Here is a 24,613-nt window from a genome sequence, read left to right as displayed (position 1 = left end):
CCGGTGAGATCCACGAAGCATATGTTCGAGACGCTCCTTCCCTCACAGGCGAATGGAAGGGGGATGAGAACATCCAACGGAGGGCATCTCAAAGTCGGAAAATCATTAAGGGGGGTTCGAAACAAATGAAGCAGAGATAATTCCATTTGAGTGGGGTTCCAGTCCATGAGAGAGAAAACGCGAGGCCCGTCGGGCAGAAGGGGCGAGGTTTGCGTCCATGATAATCCGACGATCATTATGCCAGCTGCAAGGTTGCAGGCAGTGGCGGTTGAGGAATTGAGCGTCTCGATCAGCTCGAACAAACATCCGGAGTAGCAGGGGGAGGCACCACAATCGCATCAACACAGCCAGAGAGAATGTCATGGGCCTATCTTTGCGACAGCATCAGAAGCAAATGGATGATACCCGAGATCCTGGGATTTGTCTTTTGAACCCGCCCGTAATTGGCGTGAAGAGAAAAGATGTTTGGAGATGCGTCGGACGAATCACACGAGAAAGAGAAGCAAGGAAAAATGGAGTTTGGACGGAATGGTTCATCACATCGTGCCAATGCAAAGTTGCTTAGATCTTTATTCAGAATTTTTTTTTCTTGTCATTTATCGCCGTCCGCGGTGAGGCTCCCGTTCCCTGGTAGGTTGGGGTCTACTGCGCTCATACTCCGGCGTATATCTGGGCTCCATTGAACCGGTCATCCGTACATCCACGGACGATGTTGAGGCAGAATATCCAATACCGGAAGATACGGGAGAGTAGTCCGAGTCATCATAGCCTGGCCCGGGATACCTGGGAGCATTGCGGGAACCACTGTCATACCCGCTGTAGCTGGGACCACTGGCGGAGTAAGTATATGAAGAGGGATGAATGTCGGCTGTGGTCACAATTGGGGGCTGAGAGCCAGAGTATGTGACTTGAGGTGGAGGGTATGGAGCTTGGCCTTGTCCGTAGGGAGAATGAGTAGACGTATAAGCAGGGGTGGGATAAGGGGCACTCTGGCCTCCATTATAAGGACCCTGGGTGTAAGGATCCATGTAGGGCTGAACAGGAGCAGCATTGTATGTGGTTGGGGAAGGCCCCTGTTGTTGGCGAACCTCGTGAATGGCCGAGGTGGCATAGTTCGATGGGACATTGTTAGGGGCCGGAGATGGTTTCACATAGTGAATGTAACTCCCTCTCGGGTGGCCTGCCTCAGCTTCACGCGAGGCCTCCGCCTCCCAGCGGGCGGAGTCGGCCTTGAGATCAGCAATCATTTCCTAAATTCATTGCGCGATCAGTCACCAGTTTCTCTCTCTCTGTTGAAACAAGGAGATGCTTGTTCAGTGCTCATCACTTACCGATGTGAGGTTTCGATAGGCACGAATGAAGAATCCTTGGCGACCCTGCATTATGTCAGTTTACTTGTGGTCGGGTTTACGGAGCAGAAACGTGGAAACATAGGGAAAGGAGACGGACACTGTGGTTGCCAGGCCTCACGAGCGCATCATTCCCAAGGTAGCGGCAAATATCTGCTTGGATCACCTCGCGGTTGATACCGTCGCCCGGCACAAAGTACTCATTTTGACGGCCTGTCATTATGGAAGCTCTGAGGTGATATCCGGATGAAATGCCCTGTGTGGATCAAGTGTGATTTATTCCGGATGGCCAAAGGTTGACAAGGAAAAAGAAAAGCGGTCCGTGGCAGATGCTGAGAAATTCCTTGGAAGAAGAGCTGAATGCGAGTGTCTGAATCCGGGGAATGAATTGATTGTACAGAGCAGGTCTTCTAATGAGATGCTCGGCGCGCGAACAAAAGAAGGGGGCGACCAGAGTCTCTTTCCTTATCTCAAATGAACCGGAAAGTGCTTAATTGTCGGGCTCTTGTCAAATCTGGAGTACAATCCTGGGATAGATGGCCTGAAGGTGTGTTTCAAGATTTTCCTATATGGGAGTATGTCCTGGTGGTGGTCGTGCTGGCCGAATGGCGTCCAAAAGGGGTTCAGGACAAAAACAAACACGCCTGGACAATCCTTTTGGTCCGTGGGGCTCTGGAACACGAAACAAAGACGGTATATCCTGAACTGATTGGCGAAAAAGAGGTCTCCAGATTTTGGTCACAGCCAAGCCGAGCGACTGAATCAAGTCTTGCAAGGCTTTGTGGGTTGTGTGGATGACGGGTCAAGCACAGAGGGGTGGTAAGATCCTCTTGGGTTTCCTGGGGCTGACGTTCAGTGCGGGCTACACTGTCCTATCCACTCGTATCCACGGATGCTGAAGAATTGTGATTTCCGAAGACAGACGATGAGGAGAGAGAAGAAGAGAAAGAGGGGGGGGAGGAGGAGGAGGAGGAGGAGGGAGAGTAGTGGTAATAGAAGGGTTGGTCGGATGATGGAGAAAGGAAGAGGAGAGGAAGAAGTAAGTGACAGCAGCGACGGAGGATGGGGGGGAAAGAAAAGAAGGGCAGAGGGGCGCACTAAAGTGGACCAGGTCAAGTGTCGTGCGTACTGTGAGTGTAACTGTACACGCTTCGACTACAGCCTGAGCCCACGGACAGTTGTACCCGAGTGGCATCAGCTGCGGCCCAGTGGTACCTGATTGTTTACTTTGACAGAGGCGAAGATCCTTACAGTACTGTACACTGAACAGCTGGACGCTATACACCCCGGTTCATCCTCAGCGCAGAAGAAAAAACATCATCACACATCTTCCCTCCCCCCCCTTCTCTTCCTTCCCTCCCCCCCCCTTCTCAAAAGACGGCCCAACTGTCTTTTGACTGCAGTCTGATGCACTCTGCAGATTGGGTTCTTCGCTCCCTTAATGGTGGAGGAGACTGAGAGGGGGGGCCTCCTTTTGGGCTGATCCGTTGGTGCCACGACTGTCCCCACCCACCAACCGCCTCACTTAACCGCTCTGGTCGAGCCCATTTTCGCCTTGCACGGCGACGGCCAGTCTTGCTCGCTTGAAGCATGCACGGTCTCATTGGGCTTAGACTGGCGAGGAGCCTGTGTGACCTTTCAAGATGACCATGGCGACTTGGTCCCCCCTGTTGGTCCTTTTCAGGGAGCTGCTGACTGTGAGTGTGTGGTGTGTAACTGTGTATAATTGTCCAGCGCAGTAGCACATCGCTACCTATGTCCAGAAGTCTCTAACAATATTTGTCTTTCTAACGTCCTGCTTGTAGCCCACCGGGCGCGGATACAGTGATCATTTCCCAGTCGGTTGTTGAACACTGGGCCTCACTGGGGCAACCTTAAATCGTGTGCACGGGTTGATCGTGGCCTAGGTACACATCGTACAAAATCAGGGGCATGACTTGAAATTGGACGTCCCCGGCTAGATACTCTCAAAGACATGGAGAGCCGACGGACAGCAGTCCTCAGACTCCTCACACCACATTGAGACGAGGGTTGGGCTGGTTCCTGGCCACAGCTCGGATTGCCTCCCAGTCTGTGCCCTCTTTGGGTCGAGTGGTTGTCGATCTCCACTTGAACCTTCAGTGGATCTGCGTCAGTGTGGCAGTCTGACTTTGGCTGGACGCACAGGGAGACAGACAATTTCTCCAAGATCCACGAGACTCGGCGGTCAGCAGAGAAGATCCCTGGTGATCAATCTGTGAACCTCGTGGACTCGGCAATGCATACAGCAGACTGCAGAAAGGTCGTGATAGAGTTTGCAGAACCCTGCCAAAGGTGAGGAAGAGGGGGGGGCCGGCGGATAGGTATGCGAATGCTGTCGCCAATACACACCATCTCGCCAAATAAGGGATGCACCAGTCAACGGACAAGGGAAGACTGCGGGCAAAACTAATGAAACTATGATGAAAGCTTTTACCGCCTGTCCGCAGAACCGCCCTGCCTAACATCAAGGCCACATGCCTTTCCATCAAATGAAATGCTGCTGCCAGATCGACTTGCCACCAGCCGGTCGGTCCTGATGTGCATGGGCGTTGGGCACGAATGCGTGTGGCTTTGGGCATCGTGCGCCCTCTGGCGTGATTGGGCCCAGCCTACCAGCTGAGCCGAATCCGTCCATCAAATTGAGAGCCGCCAGGAAAAAGACATCATTGCTTTTCCTTTTGTGCTTAATGCAAAACCTTTCGTCATGGAGACCCTGGAGAAAGCTACAGCCCATTTGAATTGATAAAATCGCCAGAATTTCCTCAGAACCGCGGGAAGGCACATTTGATGACTGGATTATGGTGGTACTAGTGCCTCGCGAGGCTTCCAGGTCCATGAATTTGATCTTCAGATTCATGATATGCCTTCCACCATGTGGGGGAAAAAAAAGAAGAGATTGTGTAATGACTTGGAGCCGCGGAAACATTGGGCCGTTCTAAACACCTTTGTGGGCGTGACGATGTTGTATATTGACATCAAGATGTAAAATGGCCTAGGTATGGAGATCGTCATCGCGCCAACCAGCGACGATAGCCTGTAGCTAGAGCCTACTGGCCCTATAGAATTTGGTTAGTTCCATCACTATTGAAACATTCGAGAAGCACTGCTGCTCGTCAGCTACTGTGGTGCTTGCCGGGGCGCTGGAGCAGGGCCGCTTTTCTCTTTGCTTTCCAGCTGCCGATCGGTCGGGGTGGAGTCTTCGGTCCCTTCCAGCCCCGGCGGATGTGGACGCCCGAGCCGCCAGGCCACCAGGATATCACGTGGATCAAACCTCCAATCTTGAACGTTCACGCTGCGGAAGGCATCCATTCTCATGGATCAAGCCCGTTCCTCAGGACACACCGTGTTGCGTTTTCCGTCATTGCGGTCAATGCGATCTGCGTCGCAATGCTGCAAGCTCGAGCATGTCGCCTGAAGACCAGCCCAATGCGTCGCCCAACGATGCCGTAAGACGATCCTGTTACACCCATCGCCAGCTTCACCTCCTCCGTCAGGGCTCGACGGCTACTCCGCTCCGGGCAATCGCACATATCGATCTCGATGCCTTCTACGCTCAATGTGAGATGGTGCGCCTCGGCACCCCTCGCGATACACCGCTTGCGGTGCGACAATGGGATTCTCTGATTGCGGTGAACTATGCCGCGCGCCCATTTGGGGTGACCCGGATGATCACCGCGGCCGATGCTCGCAAAGTGTGTCCGAGTATTGTGCTGCAGCATGTTGCAACGTTTCGGGAAGGCGAAGGCGGCAGATGGGCGTACCGGGATGACTCGTTCATGAATATCAAGACCGACAAGGTTTCCTTGGATCCTTACCGTGCAGAGTCGCGGAAGATTCTCAAGGTCATCAAAGAAGCGTTAGACCGATGGTGCACGACTGAATCAGATGGAGAAATCCACCGCTATACGCAGGGACTCTCAGCTGCCTTGGAAAAGGCCAGCATAGACGAAGTCTTTATTGACTTGTCTCCTCTGGTGTACAGTGTGTTGCTTCAGCGGTACCCGGAATTGCGACCGGGCTTGCAGGATGAGAATCGGGAGGTGGAACTCCCATCTCCTCCTACGACCGCGGTGCAGTGGCATCCCGAAGACTGCCTGATAGATCTCGATCTCAATGAAAGAGAGGAAGATGACCCCGACTGGGACGATATTGTGATGCTTGTCGGCTCGGAGATTGTGCGCACGGTTCGCCAAGCAGTCTGGGATGCCCTTCAATATACTTGCTCCGCTGGTCTTGCCCGCAATAAAATGCTCGCAAAGCTAGGTAGCGCATGCAATAAGCCTGACAAACAGACGGTGGTGCGGAACCGAGCTGTGCAACACTTTTTGGGTGGCTACAAATTCACTCAAATTCGGATGTTGGGTGGTAAATTGGGAGACCAAGTCACGACTCTCTTCGGGACTGAGAAAGTGAGTGAGCTACTCAGCGTGCCTCTGGAGCAATTACGTGCGAAGCTTGATGACCACACGGCATCCTGGCTCTATGGAATCATCCGCGGGGACGATCGATCTGAGGTCAATCCACGGACGCAGATCAAGTCGATGCTTTCGGCCAAATCATTTCGGCCCAGTATCAATTCTCTGGACCAGGCCGAGAAGTGGCTGCATATTTTTGCAGCGGATATCTACGGGCGTCTGGTAGAAGACGGCGTGCTTGAAAACAGACGCCGTCCGAAAGTCATCACGCTGCATCACCGCACGATGCAGACTCGATCTCGCCAGATTCCTATCCCTGCATCCAATGTGATCGACGAAAATTTGCTCTTTGAGCTAGCGAGAACGTTAATGCGGCAGGTTATGACCGATGGACAACCTTGGCCTTGCTCCAATTTATCTCTCAGCGTGAGCAGTTTCGAGGACGGCGTGAGTAAAAATCATGCGATTGAGGGCTTCCTTGTCCGGGGTGATCAAGCCAAGCATCTCAACCAGACCTTCTGCCCACGTGATGGCGAGTCGACCCCGACTGATTCAATCCCGCCGGGAAAGAGGCGCAAGATTGACGAGAGCGGAATCAAGCGATTTTTTGCCCAGCCGACTCGCGCTGAAAAAGCTGTTGGATCCTCCGAGACCTCTTCGACTGTCCCGGAAAGGGATCTTCTCGAAGCTTCGGTTCTACCCATGACTGTCTCCGACGCCGAAGCTGACACGAGTCTCGTGCCTCAATACATGTGCAATCGCTGCTCCAAGTCCATGCATGAATGGGAGCGGGAGGAACACGAGGATTGGCACTTTGCCAAAGACTTGGAGATCCGTGATCGACAAGAGGCGAGAGAGGCGCAACAGCAACCATCTCATTCGAGCTCTAGCGCCCCTCGCAGCTCCGCTGCTCGCACTCGAGGGACTCGTGGTGGCCGAGGCAAGCCTGAAAGGGGACAGAAGAGACTCGCCTTCTAGAGCTCACCGTCGTGCTGCGACTGATTTGTGCAGGCCCACCTCTTCCACGCGACCGGTGCGATGCTTTGAACCATTGCAAAGTAGAGTACTCATACCGCAATTCATTCCATCAAGCTATGGATCCGGGAAAGCGAAGCCTTTGATCATTTCACGGATTGCTCAATTCAATTTCATCGTAATGTATTCTTCAATATTTTTCAAGTTCGCTCTATGATACCTTTTGGTGTTTGCGAGACGTGGTCGACCTCTCCCAGCGTACGTATACTTCGTCCTATGAGCCGAGTTCGCATGCACCAGGTCCCGACCTGCCCGATGACTCGGCATGTATATGCCCGACAGCTCAGATTGGGCTGATGTCGTCATCACCCTAGCACCATAGATGTCTTTCTCTCTCTCTGTATGCTTGTAGCTATCCCGAACACCCCTTGGAAACTTCCAGTTCACGTCATAGTTGGCGGTTTGAAAGATGACAGGCGGGACCTGTCCGGGCCGGTTGGGGCGATCCAGTCCAGTCTTTGGACCCGTGGGTGGAAGAGCCTTGGGTCCCGACTCGAGGACCCAGTCAGACCAAGAACTACGAGGAAAATACGAAGTATAGGCGAGAGTGACCTTTGGCCGAGCGGATCTTTCTCGAATAAACATCAGAGAGTACACCATAGGACGTATTGTTGCAAAGCAAGAAAATTGGCACCTTCTCGTGTGGGTTTAATCACTCGAGCGCCGACGGGTGCTGGTAGTGTGACATCAGTGGGGGTGGGATTGGGATGGTCATCGGGTGTATCGCTCACCCCCGCAAACACTTTCTGACAGCTCTGTCGGGCCATGTTCTGACTCGACTTTGTCCCTCCAAAGTCTATCTCGCTCCAGTCATCGCTCACAGTCGGGTCGGTGGGCCCTCACTCTGACACTCACATTGACTGAGGCCAGGGGGAAACCGCAGAGAGCACATGGCCTGCGATAGCAACGAACCACCCCCCGCGCATGCTAGTTTGCCCCGCTTATCTCGATGAGCTGTCGTCACGACAGTTGGCCATCCAGTACACATCACGGGCTACCTGACACCCCGAACGACAGAGTAATGCACGTGGGCCAACCTGCCAGACTCTCAATTTGCCCACTTGGAGGCTTTCACACCTGATTGCCAACAATGTCGCGCCGAGCCCCGCCTCGAGAATACTACGAAGAGGAGGAGGAGGATTTGGAGATCGAAAGGGAGAGAGACCGATATTCGCGATCCCGTCGACCGGAGCGTGTCTTTGATGAGGATGTTGAATTTCGACGGCGCAGATCGATGCCTCCGGTGGAGGATCTGGAGCGCATGCATATTCGGGACCGACCGCCTCGCGATTTGGTACGTGAGGCCTACGAAGGACCAAGAGAACCAGGTCCCTTGATCAGACGGTCACGAGACGAACGGATTGAGATGGGGCCCGAGAGGGAGCCGGAAGAGCCCCGAGTGCGATCGTCTCGCCGGCGTGAGAGCCGCAACCACCGACCTCGTGAACTGGTGGAAGAGGAAGAGTCTGAGCTCATCATCGGGGAAAGGGAGAGACCAGAGGGTCGGAGGCATCGAAGATCGCGCGACTTTGAGAGAGACGATCCTGCAATGCGCCAGCGAGGTCGGACCAGCGAGGGGGATTTGAAACTGAGAGAGAGGGTTCTCGAGGAGGAAGATGAGATCTATTATCGATCGGCGTCGCGACCTAGACGCGGGCCGTCACGCCGCGAGGTGGAACTAGAAGAAGAATCCATCGACGATAGACACCAGGAAAGGTTACGGGGAGCACGACCTCGACGAGAGCCTACCTATGAAGAAGAATTGGTCATGTCCTGGAAAGACCGACCATCACCTCGAGAGGAAGAGCTGGAGGAAGAGATCAAGACTCGCGAGTCACGAAGACGACGCAGGCTCAGTCAGCCAGAGCCACGATATGTGCGGGAGCCTCCGCCTCGAGAGGTACCTGGTGCCTGGCCAAGTGAAGAGCCAGATGAAGAGGACGAAATCCGAATCAGAGAAACGAGACGGTCAGGACCACGAAGACGACCCCGACATCGAGACTCGGAAGAGTTGGAAGAGGACATATTACTTCGTCGAAGAGAACATGGTCGGCATGCTGGCCGGGATAGTATGGAGAGCGACGAAATCATCATTCGAAGAAGCAAAGAAAGATTGTCTCCCCGAGAGCGTTCTCCGTCCCCGGAACCTATCCGAGCCCGTCCCATCCATCAGGACTTCATCACGCATCACCGACATATTGACCACGGTAATTCGAAACAGAACAAACACGGCACCGTGGACAGCTCTTCTGACAATCGACCAGGATTCGAACCTGCACGTCTGCCTCGTGCCCCCAGTCCAGATTTGACTTCTCCTCGAGCTAGCTTTGATGAAATCGACTACCACAAGCAGTAAGTCCATCTGACCATGTCGACTTTGGGTCCACCAATTTCATGTCGGGCTGATCATGTCTCAATTGCAGTACTCGACGAGGCCCCCACGGGCGTGTATCGGAAGAAGAAATTGTTCTCAATAATCGAGACCGAGAAGAATCTCTCTCCCCCACTGCCGACCTGTCCATCGATCTCAAAAAGCAGCGGAGACGAGAGGCACAGAGACATCGCGAGCACCGTGTAAGATCTGTAGACGATCGAGACAGCACGTCTTCAATCTCGGGAAGTCCACCCGCTCGCCCCCGGCCCCTGTCCCGTGGTCCACTTGTCGATGAGGACCTCATTGAAGAGGAGATCAAAATCCGCCGGGAGCGATCCAACCATCACCTGCGAGAGGAGATTGGGATCAAGGAGCTGGCTCTGGTCCCTTCTCCCCCAACCGAGGATGTTGTCGAAGTGCCTCGTGCGCTAGAGGTTGTCGAAGTGGCACCCAAGGGGGCTCTCAAGGAAGAGCTTGAGGTTCGTGGCCGTGTCGAGCAGCAAGTTGTGACTGAGCGCCCCGACGAGCGCTGGACAGAAATCACAAAGGACTTGATCGTCCGCGAAGCCATTGAACGCCTCGGATATGAGTTTGAAGAGACGAGGAAGTTTTATTACATCTTTTCTTTTCTACAGCCGGTAAGCGTCTGCCTATCACTCGGAGTATCACAGAGACAAGAATGCTTACTGCGCCTTTGTGATCTAGGCCGACATTGATGAACTTGTTGAGTTGTCCGATGCCATCCGTCACGCCCGAAGACGACGCATCAAGGAAATGCAACAAGAACGACTGGAACGAGCTCCTCGACCAAGACCATTTGTTGAACGATTACCTCCTCGCCCACGGATGAAAAGACACATTCGGGAGCGAGAGTGGATCGTTGAAGAGCGAACTTGATCTCTTGACATGTCTTTGCATTACACGCATTTGTGCAGTTACGACTCACGGCTCACGATCGCTCTTATACACGAACTATGCCTCATGATGATGACCCTTGTTCTGTGTTTTTTTTCTTTCTTTCCTTTTCCTTTCTTTTTTGGGGGAGTACAGATGAATTAAGCGGGGGACATGTGTTTTCTCTGCCTGAATAGGTGAAGTGTCATTAGGATTTTCAATGGCATGGGAATCGATTCCATCGCTCACTCATTCTTTTTTCCTTGAACTGCCCGGGTGAATGTTTGCCCTCAGGGACTGTGCTGTACCTAGCAACCTACAGTACTATTACTCCTACTATGTATGCCTCTAGTAGGTATCGAGGTACAAACACTTGACAAATCTGCTGTCCGAAAAACTCCACCACGACCTCATTATGTCACCTTTGTAAGATGCAGAATTCGCAGTATGGATGCCGCCTGTCCCGACACCACAAGTCCACACATCTACACAATTACATCGATAAAAGGGACATACATCATACGACCATCATACCGATGGAGACCATCGAAATCCTCTCCAGCCACCATGAGGCACAGCCGCAGATCCGTTCTCAAGATGGAATCGAACATGAAACCTGATCCATTCCGCATTCCAAAAGGGGCTCATCAGTGCCCCATTGCGGTGGGACTGACCTCTGACCTACCTACACTACGTTCGAGAATAGTAAGCAGTACACTCCGCACTGAGCAATAAAGCCGTCAGCACTGGAGCAGTGTGAGCACATAAGCGGAGCGATCGGAAACATCCATCCGTACGAGCTTGAGGGGGTCGTTGATTCCAGCACTGTACAATGTACGGTGTACATGGTCATACTACTTACGCAACGATCCACCCATCTCCCGGGGCTGGGCACCTTCTCAAAATGGTCGTATTCTGAGAATCCCTCCCCAAGTTCTATAAATGAAAAGATTGACCGCGAAGGATTTTGACGATCATTATTTTATGGTTAAGGGGAAGGTGCTCGTTGGTTGAGTCTTTTTTTTCCTCCGAGCGCGACCCCCACGTGTGCTGGAAATTGGTACGAAGACGAGCCTGTAGGAGATTTATCTCTTTATTATAGAGTATCGACCTTATAAGGTGAGGTATACATACTACATAGAAAAAAAGTCCTAGGTAGAATCTACTTTCTAGTACCTTATTTATTCGGTGAGAATTTCCTCGACCTTATCTCCGTAACAGGCCTGACCACGTCCACATGGTGATATTTAAGAAGAAAACCCCCCATATAAATCAGCCCTTTGTCCAAGATCTCATCAACGACACTCCATCTCGGAATGTTAAAAAAAAAAAAAAAAGGGGGGGGGGGGGGGGGGGGTTCAAGTGAAATAGCACACGAGGTTACAATTTACTGTTCAAGAAGAAGACTTTATCAAAATTGAGAACAAGCGACACACCCGCACCCGACTCGATGCAGGCACCAAAGTGGAGCTTTTCGCGGTGGGGAGGACCGCACGAGGGCTCGGCACCAGCCTTGGGCGCAGGTACCATGACGATGCCATTGGCAAATGGAGCGGATGTTGGTGTACGTGGTGGGTAGTGGGGGCAGCAGACGGGTATATTGGTGGCGAGGAGAGTCTCAAATTCTCGATTCAGACGGTGGATCGGATTAGTTCATTCTATTTTACGTGAAATGGATGCAGAGACTGTCGCGATGGTGACGCCTGCATCGTCGGTGGAATTTTCTGACTGGGGGAGTTTGTTGCTTGTACAGTACTAGATGTGGGTATGGGATGGTTATCGAGGGGGGCACTATTGCGGAACTAGATGAGTGAGAACCTCCAGTATCTTTCCAAGGCTGGGGATCTGTTTAATCGAGAAAACTCGATGTGGAGGGTGATGTGCGTTGGGCTTCATTACTAGATGGAGGTATTTGGACATTGGGGGCTAGAATGAGGTCAATCTTGCAGTCTTTCCCCGTCCTCAGTCAGTACCCAGGTAGAAAAAAACACTACTAGACATTGTTCATCGATCTTTTCGTTATCAGGAAAGTGTTTCAAATTGGAAGACAGCTTACTGAGATATAATAATAGACTGTGGACAATATACTGGAAACACCTTTAAAAAAGTCGTTCCAACGGCACAAGGCACACGTGTATGCTCCATTTTTCATAATGCACATGGCTACTATAACATTTGACGCAGTACAATACCTCGTTTCTGGAACATTGCGGTATGCACGCGCAGGCATGTGTGGTTGTTACATGCATCTAGGCCACCTTCTTTTCATGGAGTACTACATAGGGTCAGGCTGGCATATAGATGTTTCGCCTGTTAGCTATGCTTTGGCCAGTAATATGTCTACTGGTAGCACCTCGACCCTGAGGTATTCGTGATTTTTACAAGTGTCTTGTTGTCTATACGGAAGAGCTCTAATCTACTTCAAAGCGTCCACGATATACAGTAAATTGGACAGTAGGTAGTAAGCATAGCAGCTAATACTAGTGATATACTGTAGCTATAACTTCCCAGTGCACACGAGCATGTTCCCAACATCCACGCACGATTCGAAGGATCGTTGTGCCGAAACCACGTGTGTATCCGGCCTTGCACCTATGCAGTGATGGAACATGCAGAATCGATCGATCGAGGAATCAGAGATCCTCCCAAACCCATGTCATCGCGCAAGAAGAGTGAGAATAAAGCGGCTCTTTTCCCTAGAAATCTTACTACTTTGAACACCATCGATGTACGCACTCTGCTCTTTTCTCTCTACACTTTCCACCGAAGAGGTTAATGGAAAAAGAACCCAGAAAGACTCCTCGAGCTCTGTTGCGTAGATTTTGTTGGCCTGATTGATTTTATCTGCATTTTCGACGGAAGAGCTCATATGTACATATGCACTATAGCTATTACTGCTGGATTAGTAAAAGAAATCTACCTACTAACAGGCGTTCCTGGAGGTCTCGATCCACCCTTCCCTTTCACCTCCAGACTACCTCACCATGCGCAGGAACGATTTGTTGCCACTCAAGTCCTCCGTCTGGGCCATCCCAGATTTTCACCGAGAATTTTTGTTTACTTGACATCAACGATCCCAAGCGGGGTTCTTACCGGGATTCAACCAAGGAGCGCGGTGGAGTGGTTCCATGAAAGGCAGAAGAACAGACCAGGAGGGGGAAAAAAAGCCACATGGACGAAAAAATCAGGCACCATGTTGAGAGAGGCAGTGCTCTCGTTCAAGGATTCAGGTCATTGTGAAAACTTGTCCCGTTGAACATGGAGCCATGTACTGTAACTGTGTATTGGTGTATGTAATAATCTGGGTGGTCGCGGAAATCCACAAGGCTGCTCCTCAGCATCTCTCATCATCTCATCCATGATTTCATCTGGTTGCAGTCTAGAACTTGCCAGTTTGCGGACACGTCGGAACGGGCTCCAGCCAGGCGGTGCGTGCAGTGGGCGTGTGGAACTCTTCTCCTCTCACCTCTCTCCTTTCTGGCCCCGGTCGGGTCCGTTCTCCAATCTCTGCGGGACTCACTTGCCCCCGTTGAACCCTGTGGAAAGAGAGAGAGAGAGAGAAGGAGAGAGAGCAACTTGCTACAGCTTACCTGGCAGAGATGACTGCGACTGGAGGAAGAGAAGAAGAGAGATTTCGATCGTCGACCCTAGTGTTTCTGATCCGGGTCCTGGTGCAATCAGAATTCGTCTGCACGTCGCTGGAGTCGGTGGAAAACACCACAGGGACTTTATTGGATCATGATTCACGATTCTTCGATCGTGGATATGGCTCTGCGGTGGTAAAAGTCCGTACAATCCAGAAGGCATGGATGTACATGCCCTCTAGCTGTACAGTTCTGTACACTGACAGGACTCTCGTCTGGAGGGAAGGGTACACCTGGTCAGGAACCACTGTATCTCCGACAGGTGAACCCGGCTGAATCATGCAGTGTTCCTGTCAATCAGGACGGTGTGGTCCGAGCAGACGGTCGAAAGGTCCACGTCACACGACTGGTTGGGATCAATAGGATCGCGTGGTCGTGAACCTCCTTTTGACACACCTCCTGTAGATCTCGACAACGGGTTCAGGGCCGGTCCCGGCGCACTGCGAACCGCCAACTAGAATCATCTGGTTCAAGCCTCGGGAAGCTGCGAAATCGACTTCTCCTCTCGACCACAACAGACGGCGTATGGTCCTGTACCTTGTTCCGCCTCTGCGTCATCGTTCCCAATGGTTCCGGTACGGTACGCGAGTGTCGGCTGGATCTTGGGTCTCGGGGGTTCTGGAGGCTGGGCCTATTTCTCTCGATGACTTGGGAGGAAAAACAAAAGTAAACTCTGCAACCCTAGTATCTTTCTATATCCATACGAGTCTCTCACTCTGCGGAATGCAATGGAACAGGCGCAGTCCATAACTGCTCTAGAGAGGCCAGTCGGCGGATCACCACTCCAGTTTCCAAGTTGTGAACCTGGCTGGGGCTGCAAGCCCCCCATTTTGAATCATATTTGGCGATGACAATAATTGATTGGATAGAGAGAGAGAGAAAGAGTGAGTAAGAGGAGCTCTCCGCCCCGAGTGTCTCAAAGACGGTAATCATCGGCATCAGATTGGAAGGAAGCCGAAGAATTTTCCGACCGGGTATTAGGAACGTGGGAGAGCGATCGCATCGGAGACTGACTCTGAGCCTCATGAAGTTGACTGGTGTTTGTACATGTGTACGAGAACTCTGAGGTGTTGTGGTGTAGGATGGCGCTTGCTGAAGTTTCCAAGGACCTGTCTACCTCCTACACACACAAAAAAAAGGCAGAAGAGGCATGTTTTCGGCAGGCTTGCGGGATAGAGGACTAGACCGAAGATCCTACACGATTGGAGAGTCCAGTTGTTTTCGATCAGTGCTTGATTTTTGGTGTGGCTGACGGCAACAGCTCTGCGTGGCTGCGGCCAGACTGCAGTTCCGAGACGTGACGAGTAGGACAATCGTCGATTGCCTGACCAACGGATCTCAGCCCGATCCACCGATTACGTATACGCCGCGCGCGGGACTTTCAAAAGGTTACTGGTAGTGAGGACTCCTCCTACACAGGTAGGTACCCAAGGTACCTCTACTGTCATCGGCTTGGTGCCCATTGAAGCTTGAAGCTGCGCATCCTCACCGGATGCAAACACCCTTGGGATGATACTGCAGGGTTGCAGGGCGGACATGATCTATGACGCCCTGCCCGAGGCTGATGGTCAATTGAATGACGGGTCTCACCTCCCGCATGGGAAAGGGTTCAGATGGGCAAGTCCAAAAAGAGGGGCCAGAAGCTGATCATAAAAGTCCCGCGACGGATCTGACTTTGAGCACTGGGCTGAGTACAGCGTACTCAAGTACCCAACTTCCACACAATATGGCCAAACCACATTCTGTAGCTTTTCAAAAAGCCTTTTCAAGATGCCTCCGACACACGTTGATGGAGCTGGGCGACCGTATTAAAGTACATCTTGCATTGATCGCAACTCGAGGTATGTAACATGAAAGGGCAGTCTTCGACAAGTATGCAGGAGAGTAGAGCCCCTGAGGAATGTGTGTAGGATGACAGGAACACCGGTACGCTTACGGAGTCACTCGGTCCCGAAGGCTTGACGACTGTCACGACTATCACATGGATCAGAAAAAAAAAGCTCTCTCTTTCTCTCTCTTCCACCATTCTCTACTGCAAGATGATCCCGGTGCTATCTCTCGTGTTTCCGTCTGATAGTTTTTTTTACACTGATTGGAAATCATCTCCTCTCCATCCTCGTTAGGTTACTGTATTTTGCTCTCAGCCATCCAAGCCAATGTCCCAAAGGAGGAAGCCGGTGGAGCTCCAGTCCACCAAAACTTGGAATTTGGTTGCCAGTGGACCCCCATCAAACCAATCAATCCGGCACGTTGAATGGACGAAGAGCACCGGGCGGGAGCTGGACGGGGTGAAACCGGAAAATCTTAAAATGTACTATTAATTTCTCGTCCGTTGATTGGCACTTGAGGTGCCCTGAGATCCAGTTGCTGCTAACTCTCCGAAGAGGGGAAACCAAAAACAAAAACAGCGGTTGACTGGCATTGTTGGCGTTCTACTGCTCTCGACCAGCTCCGACGAGTGAACTGGACAGGTCCTTCCGGTGATGGGGAACTGCACTTGAATATCATGAACCTTTCAACGGATCGGAGGTGCATATCCGCTCAGGTTCCCAATCCCGAGGAAGGTTGTGTTCTTCACGGAGATGGGACATTGCCAATCATCGTCAAAGAGGAGTTAGATGGGGACCAGAGTCGGACTCGATTCACCAGTCGATTCTAGATCTTTGACTAAGTGCATATGTGTAGGGTCTTGCACTCTGAGAGTCATGATACGGGCAAGCGGACAAGGTCGCTGTCGAATCTCCATCTGGACCTCGACTGCAGCGAGCTCCATTGATGGCCATGTCGGTACGATAGGGATATTCGGCGCATTTTCCACAGCCTGGAATGATCTCGAGTACCATTTGGGGGAACCCCCAATGCACATCCACCAGACACACATTGATTCATACCCATATCTCTCCCAAATCATAGTCCTTCGGGTATACTGGTAGAGGACGTCAATGAGCAAAATGAGATCTGTAATAATGAATCATGGGCTTTTGTGACCCTTCTCCATCTAGACTCTCGAGTCGACTCTGTTCGGTTACGTGGAATACAGCCAAGGACGTGCACGACAATCACGTCTCCACTCCGAGACGAGTGGGTTAGCGGCAATCCCGGACGCTCGACATCCAGACACGATACGGTACGAGAAAGTCCTGACGATTAATGCCAACCTTCTTATGCACCTTTTCCACTCGATCTTCCTCTTCCTCCCGCCCCCCCCCCCCGACCAACATCCACCCTGCTCCAGTACTAAACTACGAGACTACGAGACGGCTAGACTACTGGTATAGTAGTGTCCAAGTGTCGACGAGTAACGACTGACGATTCCGATCGGACTTTGCTTTCACCCCCCCAGTCAGCCTTCTCTGAGCTTCTCCTCCTACTACCAACGTGCCATCCGGTGCATCATCTATCGCTCCAACCTCGCTGGGTTGCACTCGCCATTTTCTTGCTCACCCCTGATCACACCTCGACCACCCCCTCTCTTGCCTTCCGACATCGACACAAACGATGCGATTGCCCCTCTAAAACGGGAACTTTGCTCTGGCGTGTCAGTTCTGAACGGGTGGTGGAATCTTCTGTGTACCCTCACGGCTCCCTCACTTCACCAAGCCTGGGTCCTCCAACGCTGCATCTCATTCTCCCCCTCTCCATCTCACCTGTCGCATGAGTGATCGGCATCTCAACCACACCGGTCGGCACGGCATTCACAGGAAATCATCCTAATCTTCTCTTACAACAATTGCATTTTGTGAACACACGGCGGGCTTGACAACACCCGCCCGCCATCTGGCAGATTCAGCCTATCCACGGTGCACACGTCTCCGGGTTGTGACCTCTTGCACATCCCCCACCCAAGATTCCCTTCGGAAAGCCTCTCCTTCCTGAAAGGATGATGCATCCCATGCTGTTCTTGCTCGTCGCTCTCGCCTTCGTGGCGTGGCCCGGGGCAGAGGCCAAGAATACCCTGACCTACTGTGCTACGGCCAATACGGGATCTGACTTCTCATCTGGTAGGTGATATCCCATGCATCACGTGAAATACATCGAGTCGTCTGATCCAAAGCTCACCCATTCTCTAGTCACCAGTATTTATCAGTCCAACGGAGCTTGTCAGACCACCTGTGCGGGCTACGCTTTGGGTGTTCTGCAAGGCAACCGATGCTGGTGTACTAATGTGGCCCCCTCCGAGTCATCCCAGACAGATGTCTCTGATTGTGCCACGGGCTGCCCGGGATATCCCGCCGACAGCTGCGGCAGTGCCTCCGAGGGCGTCTATGCGTACGTCGCCGTGGTTGGAAATTCCGTCACCAGCACCGCCGGCGGCGGCGGCGACAAGACCAGCTCAACCAGCTCTTCGTCCAAGTCCACTTCCACCACCTCCTCTACTTCGGTAAGAAAACTCCCCCTCCCCCTCTCTCGGAGACCCTCAGCAGTAGAGTTCAAGTTGGATACATCGTTACACATCTTTTTGAACTTGTTGTCTTTCATGCTTGGGCTCGGGTGTTTTGCTGTTCCATGAAATAAGATTTCTCATTCGTGGCACAGGAAAGCACTAGCAGCACTTCATCATCGACAAGTACATCGAAAAGTACATCGACGGGCACCCTGACCACTCTCACACCCACTCCTGTATCGTCTTCCCTCAAGACCATCTTATGTCGGGGATTGTCCTTACTGACCATGGCATCTTAGTCCACCACAACCGACCCGGCTTCGACAACGGGCAGCGTGGTCATGGTGGAGACGACCCTGGCAGGCCTCGTCAAAACCATCACCGTCCCTGCTCCAAGCGGAACGGGCACCCAGGATTCTTCCTCCAACAGTGGAGGCTCGGGCACTGGAAATCTGAGTGGGGGCTCCATCGCCGGGATCGTTATCGGTGTGCTGGGGGGACTCGCACTCGTCGGCGCACTGATTTTCATGGTCTTCTTCTATCGCAAGCGGGCCCGCGCCGCAAGCCCGATCCCCAGCACTGCCGACATGACCGAGCATCGGGCCAGCCAGGCATCCAGCTTCTCCCGAGGCGTCTTCCCTCAAGGTGCCCAGGACCTGTCTGGGTCCAGCCTCGGACGCAAACATACCTTTACCGACAATCGACTCAAGACTGACATCTACCCGAACGGACCACGCGATAGCAGCGTCTCTCTACAGGATAACGAAGATTACTCACGTCCAGTCCTTCGTGTAAGTCTAGCTGGCCACCGAGATCCTAAGCCTCACCCAGGATGTGACTAACCAAGTTCCCAGCTCACCAACCCTGACTAAATGTGAGACCTACATGTGTGTTTGCTTTCCCTCTCGCCAACATCCTCAGCACTCCACCTGTCCAAGTTTCCGCTCCGTCTCGCTCCCCATGAAAATATTTTCTTATGATACCCACCCCTTTTCCATGGACGATATCCATGCTCACAGCCGAAAGGTTTTTCCCTTCTCGCCGAGGAAAGACTACACCTCGAGTTGATGTTTGGACAAAGATCCACTCATCCCCTCATACCTACAACCCTTTTTTCATGGCTCTCCCGGTCACCTCTCTTAACTCTGGTCATTTTTCTTTTTGACATAACGTCGAAGCGCGCCGCATGCTTCGGACGAGAAAGTTGAAAGAGCAATATGATGCCACTGTAATTGGGGCCCGAGTGCACACTCATCTCTTCAAAGCCGCCAGTCGGAGGCAGAACGAGCTCACGATCAGTACCTTCATCATTCGCATTTTGCATATCTCCCCATGGTGGGTTGACGGCGTCGGTTTCCATAATCTTTTCGGCACATACAGTCAATCGTCTGCCATTCTGCCATTTGCCGTCTCGCTCGCCAGACGCCTTCCCATCAGTGCGGGGGACCTTTGATAGTACTGGACCGTGCTGTTCGTGCTCTCTCTTCCCCTCACTTTTCTATCTTTCCACCGAGTTTCATGTTATTGTATCATTGAGCCTGTCTGATCTATTTGTGTGCATTTCATCGTCGTTCCTCGGGTGTCTCTTGAAGGCGTTTGGATAATTTTATTCTATTAGAGTTTGATACACCCGAGGCCAAGCCACACTTGTGAACCTCCTCAGCAACAATTTTTTTTTCTCTTTTCATCTTCATCCCTTCGGTCTGTGGAAGGTGACACTCATCTACATACTCTGTAAAAGCAATCTTTGCGCCAGTTGTACAAATGCTGGGATCACCTCGCCAGTAGCAAGGCTTCTCGATATAAGATTGGCCCTCGGCATCGGAATTAGTTTGTTCTAGTGACGGATGTCCCAGCAGTTGAAGGTCCACTGGAGCGACGGAGGGGCCTGTGATATTCCCATTTGACCGCGTCTTGGAACAAAGTATTCATGGCGACGTCTTGAAGGCCAAGCCCCTCGCCGACCCCTGCTGGCACGATAGATGGAACTCTTGTACTGACTGCACAATGTTCCAGCAACAGGCGTGTGATTGGTACCGACCGAGATATTGCCGCTACATGGAAACAATTTTCGCCATGAATGGTCAAGAGATTCAAGTTGGCACCTCTCTTGACCAGGCATTGCACCACGTCCAACCTCCCCGTCTGAATTGCCAAATGCAACGCCGTGTACCCCCACATGTCTTGTACATCGACATCCATCTCCGGATGACAGGCGAGAAGCATAGCGAAAGGAGAACCAGACTTGACCCCCTTCTCCACCGCGACATGCAACGCTGTTCGATCGAGCTCGTTTCGAGCATTGAGAACATGAGGCGGAAGCTGCTCCAAAACCCAGTCAAACAGACCGGCATCTTCTCGCCCAACCACACTATGTAACACAGTCTGACCTCTCGACGATATACACGCCACATCACCCCCGTGCTCCATGGCCATTTGAACTGTCTCCACAGAGCAGCGGGAAGCCAGCATAGGCATCACCCCATCAGCGTCCAACCGCGCCGATGCCCGGATCAAAAATTGAACAATCTCATCCTTTTGGCCCCTTGCCGCATGAATCAATGGACTCGTCCCCGTGATCAAGTCACATCTCGACGCGTCCGCGCCAAACTCCAACAGCAACTTCACCATCCGGACACACCGAGACTGGATGGCTAGACTCAGCATTCGTTCGCCGGAAACCACATAGGCGTTAGGATCAATATCATACTTGAGGAGTCCACGCACAATGTCAAGCTCACCTTTTTCCACGGCTTTGCCAAGAATGTCGGAGTCGGTAGCGCCAAAGTCTCCTGCGGGAACGCCCCAGGTGGCATGGAGACTGAACATGGGCTCGTCGATTCCGGCTCGTTGGCCCTCGTCGAAGAGGAAATTTTCTTCATAGAGATGAAGGGGTGCCAAGGCAAGAGTCTGGGCTTGATGGCTGATTTGCTTGGTGAGGAGGGAGGGAAGGGATTTGCAGGTCCTTGCGAGTCGCAGTGTTGAGCGGAGATCGAGATGGGTGGCGATTTCGGAGATGAGTTCTGGAGGAAGATCACCGAGGGTGATGCTCGTGTGAATGCTTTGATCTGGTGGGTTCATTTGGGAGTATAGGACCTTTTTGGTATTGTATCGTATCGAGCAATTGAGTGATGTTGGTTGCATTTGGGGTCTTTAGAGGAGGGAAAACTAACAGGTGGTTAGTAGGGACTCGAAAGTATGTGTATGGGTATGAGAAAGCTGATGATTATATTTTATACTAGGAGTTCAACACCCGATGGCCTTTTCACACTGTTCATCTATTACTATCACGAACAAAGGGAATGAACAATTGAGATGTTTCAGATTTGAAGAAGCAACAAGTCATTGTTCGCCCTAAACGATTCCTCTCATGAATTGCAAAGAACAACTGGAGCACAAAAAACATCTAGGGTCTTTCTTTGTTCGGAGAATTTTCCACAGGATTTTCTGTGATGAGAAGCTTCACTTTCGAATGAACTTCTTCCCCTCAGTCTTGGCTTGGATTGTCCCAGCAAAACTCAAGGACACAATTTCTTCTCGACCGACCACCTTGAATATGTGTCGTGATGGTGTCAATTCCCTCTAAAGAGATCTCGGCGATTGCCCTAAGGCATTCCTTAGCGACGCATTGAGCTGGACAGCAACGCAAATGACCATCCGGTAGCTTCATCACCAATGAAGCTCGCCGACTCGACGACTAATCGATACCCGCATGATCAGGTCAATAAACAAGATAGTTTCTCTCAACTTGCACGCGAGACATCACCGAGTTTCAGACCATCACCACCAATCCGTCAAATCATCAACGACTCGCCATCGTCATGGACTTCTCACGTCATAGTTTGGATGCAAAGCTCCCTATTCATCTCCCTCCTTATCATCCTCCTTCACGCCTTCCAGCTGCGCTTGCCAATCTTCCCGCTGAACTCCTTCTTGAGATCGGGCAACATCTGGACGTCCCATCTTTAAGCCGCCTATCTCGCTCCTCTCGGAAGTTCTATCACCAGCTTGACTCAGAGGTCACCAAGAGAGCCTCCGATCATGCTCTGGCGCCCCGAGTCATGTATGAAACAAACTTCAACTTCAGTGAGGGCCAGCAACATGGTGTCGACATACCCACTCTCCGCCCCCGCTGGAGCCTAGGATCCCTTGAAGAACGATTCGGCCACCGTCGAAGAACCTCGGCCCCGGATTACTGCCCCTGGGTATTAGAGCGTTTTGGTCGAGTCGTCCACCAGGGCAAGAGAGACGCCGTTCAAAATCTCCTCGACCGAGGCCTCAGCCCAGATGCGTATCTCGTCTGTGGCGCGCGGATGCTCAGTATCGCAGTGGAGCAAGGCCACATGGAGGTTGCCAAATTGCTGCTGGAACGAGGCGCTCGTGCCTGTCTTCCAGACCCCGGCCGCTATACTTCTCCACTTGACCGTGCCGCTCAAAAGGGGGATATCGAAATGGTGCAGCTGTTGATCTCCGCTGATCCAGCAGTCAACTCTTGCATCTGCCTTCACCGCGTCATCTTCTACCGCAGAGACGTCGCCGAAGTCCTCACCCCGCTGATTGATCGTGCCACCTTCAACCATGTCGAAGGGGTGGCCCGAACGGCTTTACACCAGGCCATGCTGGACGGTCACTCGGGCACGGCGATGCATCTCATCGGTCTCCCCGGCATCGATCTGAATGCACAAGATGCAGACGGCTGGGCTCCGCTTCACTTTGCCCTCCACCGGCCCTTGCTGGTGCAAGCCTTACTTGAGGCAGGCGCCGCAATCAACGTCACCTTACCCGGTGGAGGTGACAATGTCCTGCACGTGGCACTGAGCAGTGCACTCCCGGAAGATCCTGTCGGGCTCGGTCAGATCCAGATGGTCCCACTACGAGTGGTCACCAATGACCTGCTGGCCGTCGTCTTGCTTCTCCTTCGTCATGGTGCAGAAGTCAACGGCGTATCGGCCAGAGGCACCCCGATGCACTGTGCAGTTCGATTGAAGAGCCTGACCCTAGCCAACATGCTCTTGACCGAAAGCCCAACTCCAGTGGACTTGACGATTCAAGACCAGAACGGGCATGACGCAGTCGAACTCGCCGCTGCTCGGGGGCTCCTCATGATCGCCCATGTGCTGAGACAAGCATCGCTGGGTCAGGATCCGGATCTGGGCATTGTAAGCGGCGCTTCAAGACGGCGTCGCTCCTGGCAAGCCGGGTAGAGGGAAGGGGGGAGACAGACACGGAGGGGGAGGTGGAAAAAGGACCGGGGGGGGGGGGGAGATAGAGAGATTGAAGATGGTGAGAAATTTTGGGGAGGGGAACTCCCGACAATTTTCCATATAGCTCAATTTCTTGTCAAGTGAATCCAATTTCTCCATCTCTCACGCCTCGAGTAATTCTCAAACTCCAGTGACGTGACTTCAACGTCGAAGCCGCGGGAAATCATCAACTTCCAACGTCAGTCGAAGCGTCTATTCTCTGAAATTTCAGGTAGATTTCTGACATTTTTACTGCTTCTCTATCATACCTGAAAAGTCACAAGTATACCCGACATCCAAGAGAAGTATCTCTTCGCGTCACCTACGACCATGCTCATCGCCCGCGGCTTTGACGTCTCAGTCACGTTGATCAGCTCGCGGATTTACGCGCTAAGTGCGAGAAGCTCCTTTCCTACTCACCTGGAAAAATGGTGATTTGTCACGGGCTTTCATCTCCTACCTCATTTCGTCACTGTATATGTGTGTGTGCATACGTGAATAATTCGAGGACGCATGGCTTGACAGCCCCACCCAGCACCGGCAATCATATGCACGTAGATCACAGAGAGCAAGCTACTGCCGCAATTGGTCTTGCTACAGTGATCTATACTGCCATGTTGTTCTTCTGCATGGCCTGTTAATGATGCCAATGCCGGCATCTGGTCTCTTCTCCCCCTTCCCTTTCACAGAGTGTAGATGGAAAACACAAAAGGTGGAAAGGGACAAGAGCAAGACAAAGCAGGATGACGGCGAGGAGAGCGCCGATATCTATATTCTGTCCACTGCCCAGGCACAAACCAAATGACGCGTAGAAGCTTGAAGGAGCGTGAGATCGCGTGCCCGGAACACGACCGTATATGGTCGAGCATTACAGTCACCGACGACTTCGTTGGTTCTCGACGCGCAAGGGGCCAGGAGACGGGGAAACATGGCGCGCTTGGGGATGAGTTGCGCGCCTTGGCGGTGGAAATAAGGAAAGTATGAAGGTGATTTGGTTGGTAAAAGGTTGGAAATGCTGAATGGATGAAGTTTTAAATAGAAAAGCAGGACAGAAGGGAGTAGCTGTGTTTCTGTAAATGTCGAGTATGGGTGTTTATTCGTCGCGACTTAGGGTGATGAATACTTTTATGATGGAGAACAGGTCCTGTTGAGGAGAATGTGCGACTTTTCTTCTTCTTCTTTTTCTTGACTCTTGTTTCTTTTTTCACCTTTTCCCGATTTTTGTTTTGCATTTTCATTTTTCGTATTTTCATG

The 24,613-nt window shown here is 52.0% G+C and overlaps 8 protein-coding genes across 8 annotated transcripts; 5 read left to right on the top strand and 3 right to left on the bottom strand.

Annotated features, from left to right (window-relative positions):
* Positions 1–596: 596 nt before the first annotated feature.
* POX_a00622 (uncharacterized protein) lies at positions 597–1,569 on the bottom strand (the record flags this gene model as incomplete). Its single annotated transcript, XM_050109561.1, has 3 exons — positions 597–1,250; positions 1,332–1,376; positions 1,450–1,569. 3 exons carry the CDS (start codon positions 1,567–1,569, stop codon positions 597–599), a joined length of 819 nt encoding a protein of 272 aa, XP_049973329.1.
* A 2,286-nt stretch (positions 1,570–3,855) lies between these two features.
* POX_a00621 (uncharacterized protein) lies at positions 3,856–4,227 on the bottom strand (the record flags this gene model as incomplete). Its single annotated transcript, XM_050109560.1, has 1 exon — positions 3,856–4,227. One exon carries the CDS (start codon positions 4,225–4,227, stop codon positions 3,856–3,858), a length of 372 nt encoding a protein of 123 aa, XP_049973328.1.
* Positions 4,228–4,774: 547 nt separating this feature from the next.
* On the top strand, positions 4,775–6,763 carry POX_a00620 (uncharacterized protein; the record flags this gene model as incomplete). Its single annotated transcript, XM_050109559.1, has 1 exon — positions 4,775–6,763. The coding sequence occupies one exon, from the start codon at positions 4,775–4,777 to the stop codon at positions 6,761–6,763; it is 1,989 nt and encodes a 662-aa protein (XP_049973327.1).
* A 1,147-nt stretch (positions 6,764–7,910) lies between these two features.
* Positions 7,911–10,091, top strand: POX_a00619 (uncharacterized protein; the record flags this gene model as incomplete). Its single annotated transcript, XM_050109558.1, has 3 exons — positions 7,911–9,172; positions 9,244–9,832; positions 9,900–10,091. 3 exons carry the CDS (start codon positions 7,911–7,913, stop codon positions 10,089–10,091), a joined length of 2,043 nt encoding a protein of 680 aa, XP_049973326.1.
* Positions 10,092–13,446: 3,355 nt separating this feature from the next.
* POX_a00618 (uncharacterized protein) lies at positions 13,447–13,830 on the top strand (the record flags this gene model as incomplete). Its single annotated transcript, XM_050109557.1, has 1 exon — positions 13,447–13,830. One exon carries the CDS (start codon positions 13,447–13,449, stop codon positions 13,828–13,830), a length of 384 nt encoding a protein of 127 aa, XP_049973325.1.
* A 3,782-nt stretch (positions 13,831–17,612) lies between these two features.
* Positions 17,613–18,988, top strand: POX_a00617 (uncharacterized protein; the record flags this gene model as incomplete). The annotated part of the gene is made up of 4 exons (XM_050109556.1): positions 17,613–17,733; positions 17,803–18,113; positions 18,416–18,907; positions 18,971–18,988. The coding sequence occupies 4 exons, from the start codon at positions 17,613–17,615 to the stop codon at positions 18,986–18,988; spliced, it is 942 nt and encodes a 313-aa protein (XP_049973324.1).
* Positions 18,989–19,943: 955 nt separating this feature from the next.
* Positions 19,944–21,197, bottom strand: POX_a00616 (uncharacterized protein; the record flags this gene model as incomplete). Its single annotated transcript, XM_050109555.1, has 1 exon — positions 19,944–21,197. One exon carries the CDS (start codon positions 21,195–21,197, stop codon positions 19,944–19,946), a length of 1,254 nt encoding a protein of 417 aa, XP_049973323.1.
* Positions 21,198–21,937: 740 nt separating this feature from the next.
* Positions 21,938–23,320, top strand: POX_a00615 (uncharacterized protein; the record flags this gene model as incomplete). Its single annotated transcript, XM_050109554.1, has 1 exon — positions 21,938–23,320. The coding sequence occupies one exon, from the start codon at positions 21,938–21,940 to the stop codon at positions 23,318–23,320; it is 1,383 nt and encodes a 460-aa protein (XP_049973322.1).
* Positions 23,321–24,613: the final 1,293 nt, after the last annotated feature.

The sequence above is a fragment of the Penicillium oxalicum genome, chromosome I, assembly GCF_001723175.1.
Source record: "Penicillium oxalicum strain HP7-1 chromosome I, whole genome shotgun sequence".
Lineage (NCBI taxonomy): Eukaryota > Fungi > Ascomycota > Eurotiomycetes > Eurotiales > Aspergillaceae > Penicillium > Penicillium oxalicum.
This window is presented reverse-complemented; position numbering and strand designations above follow the sequence as displayed.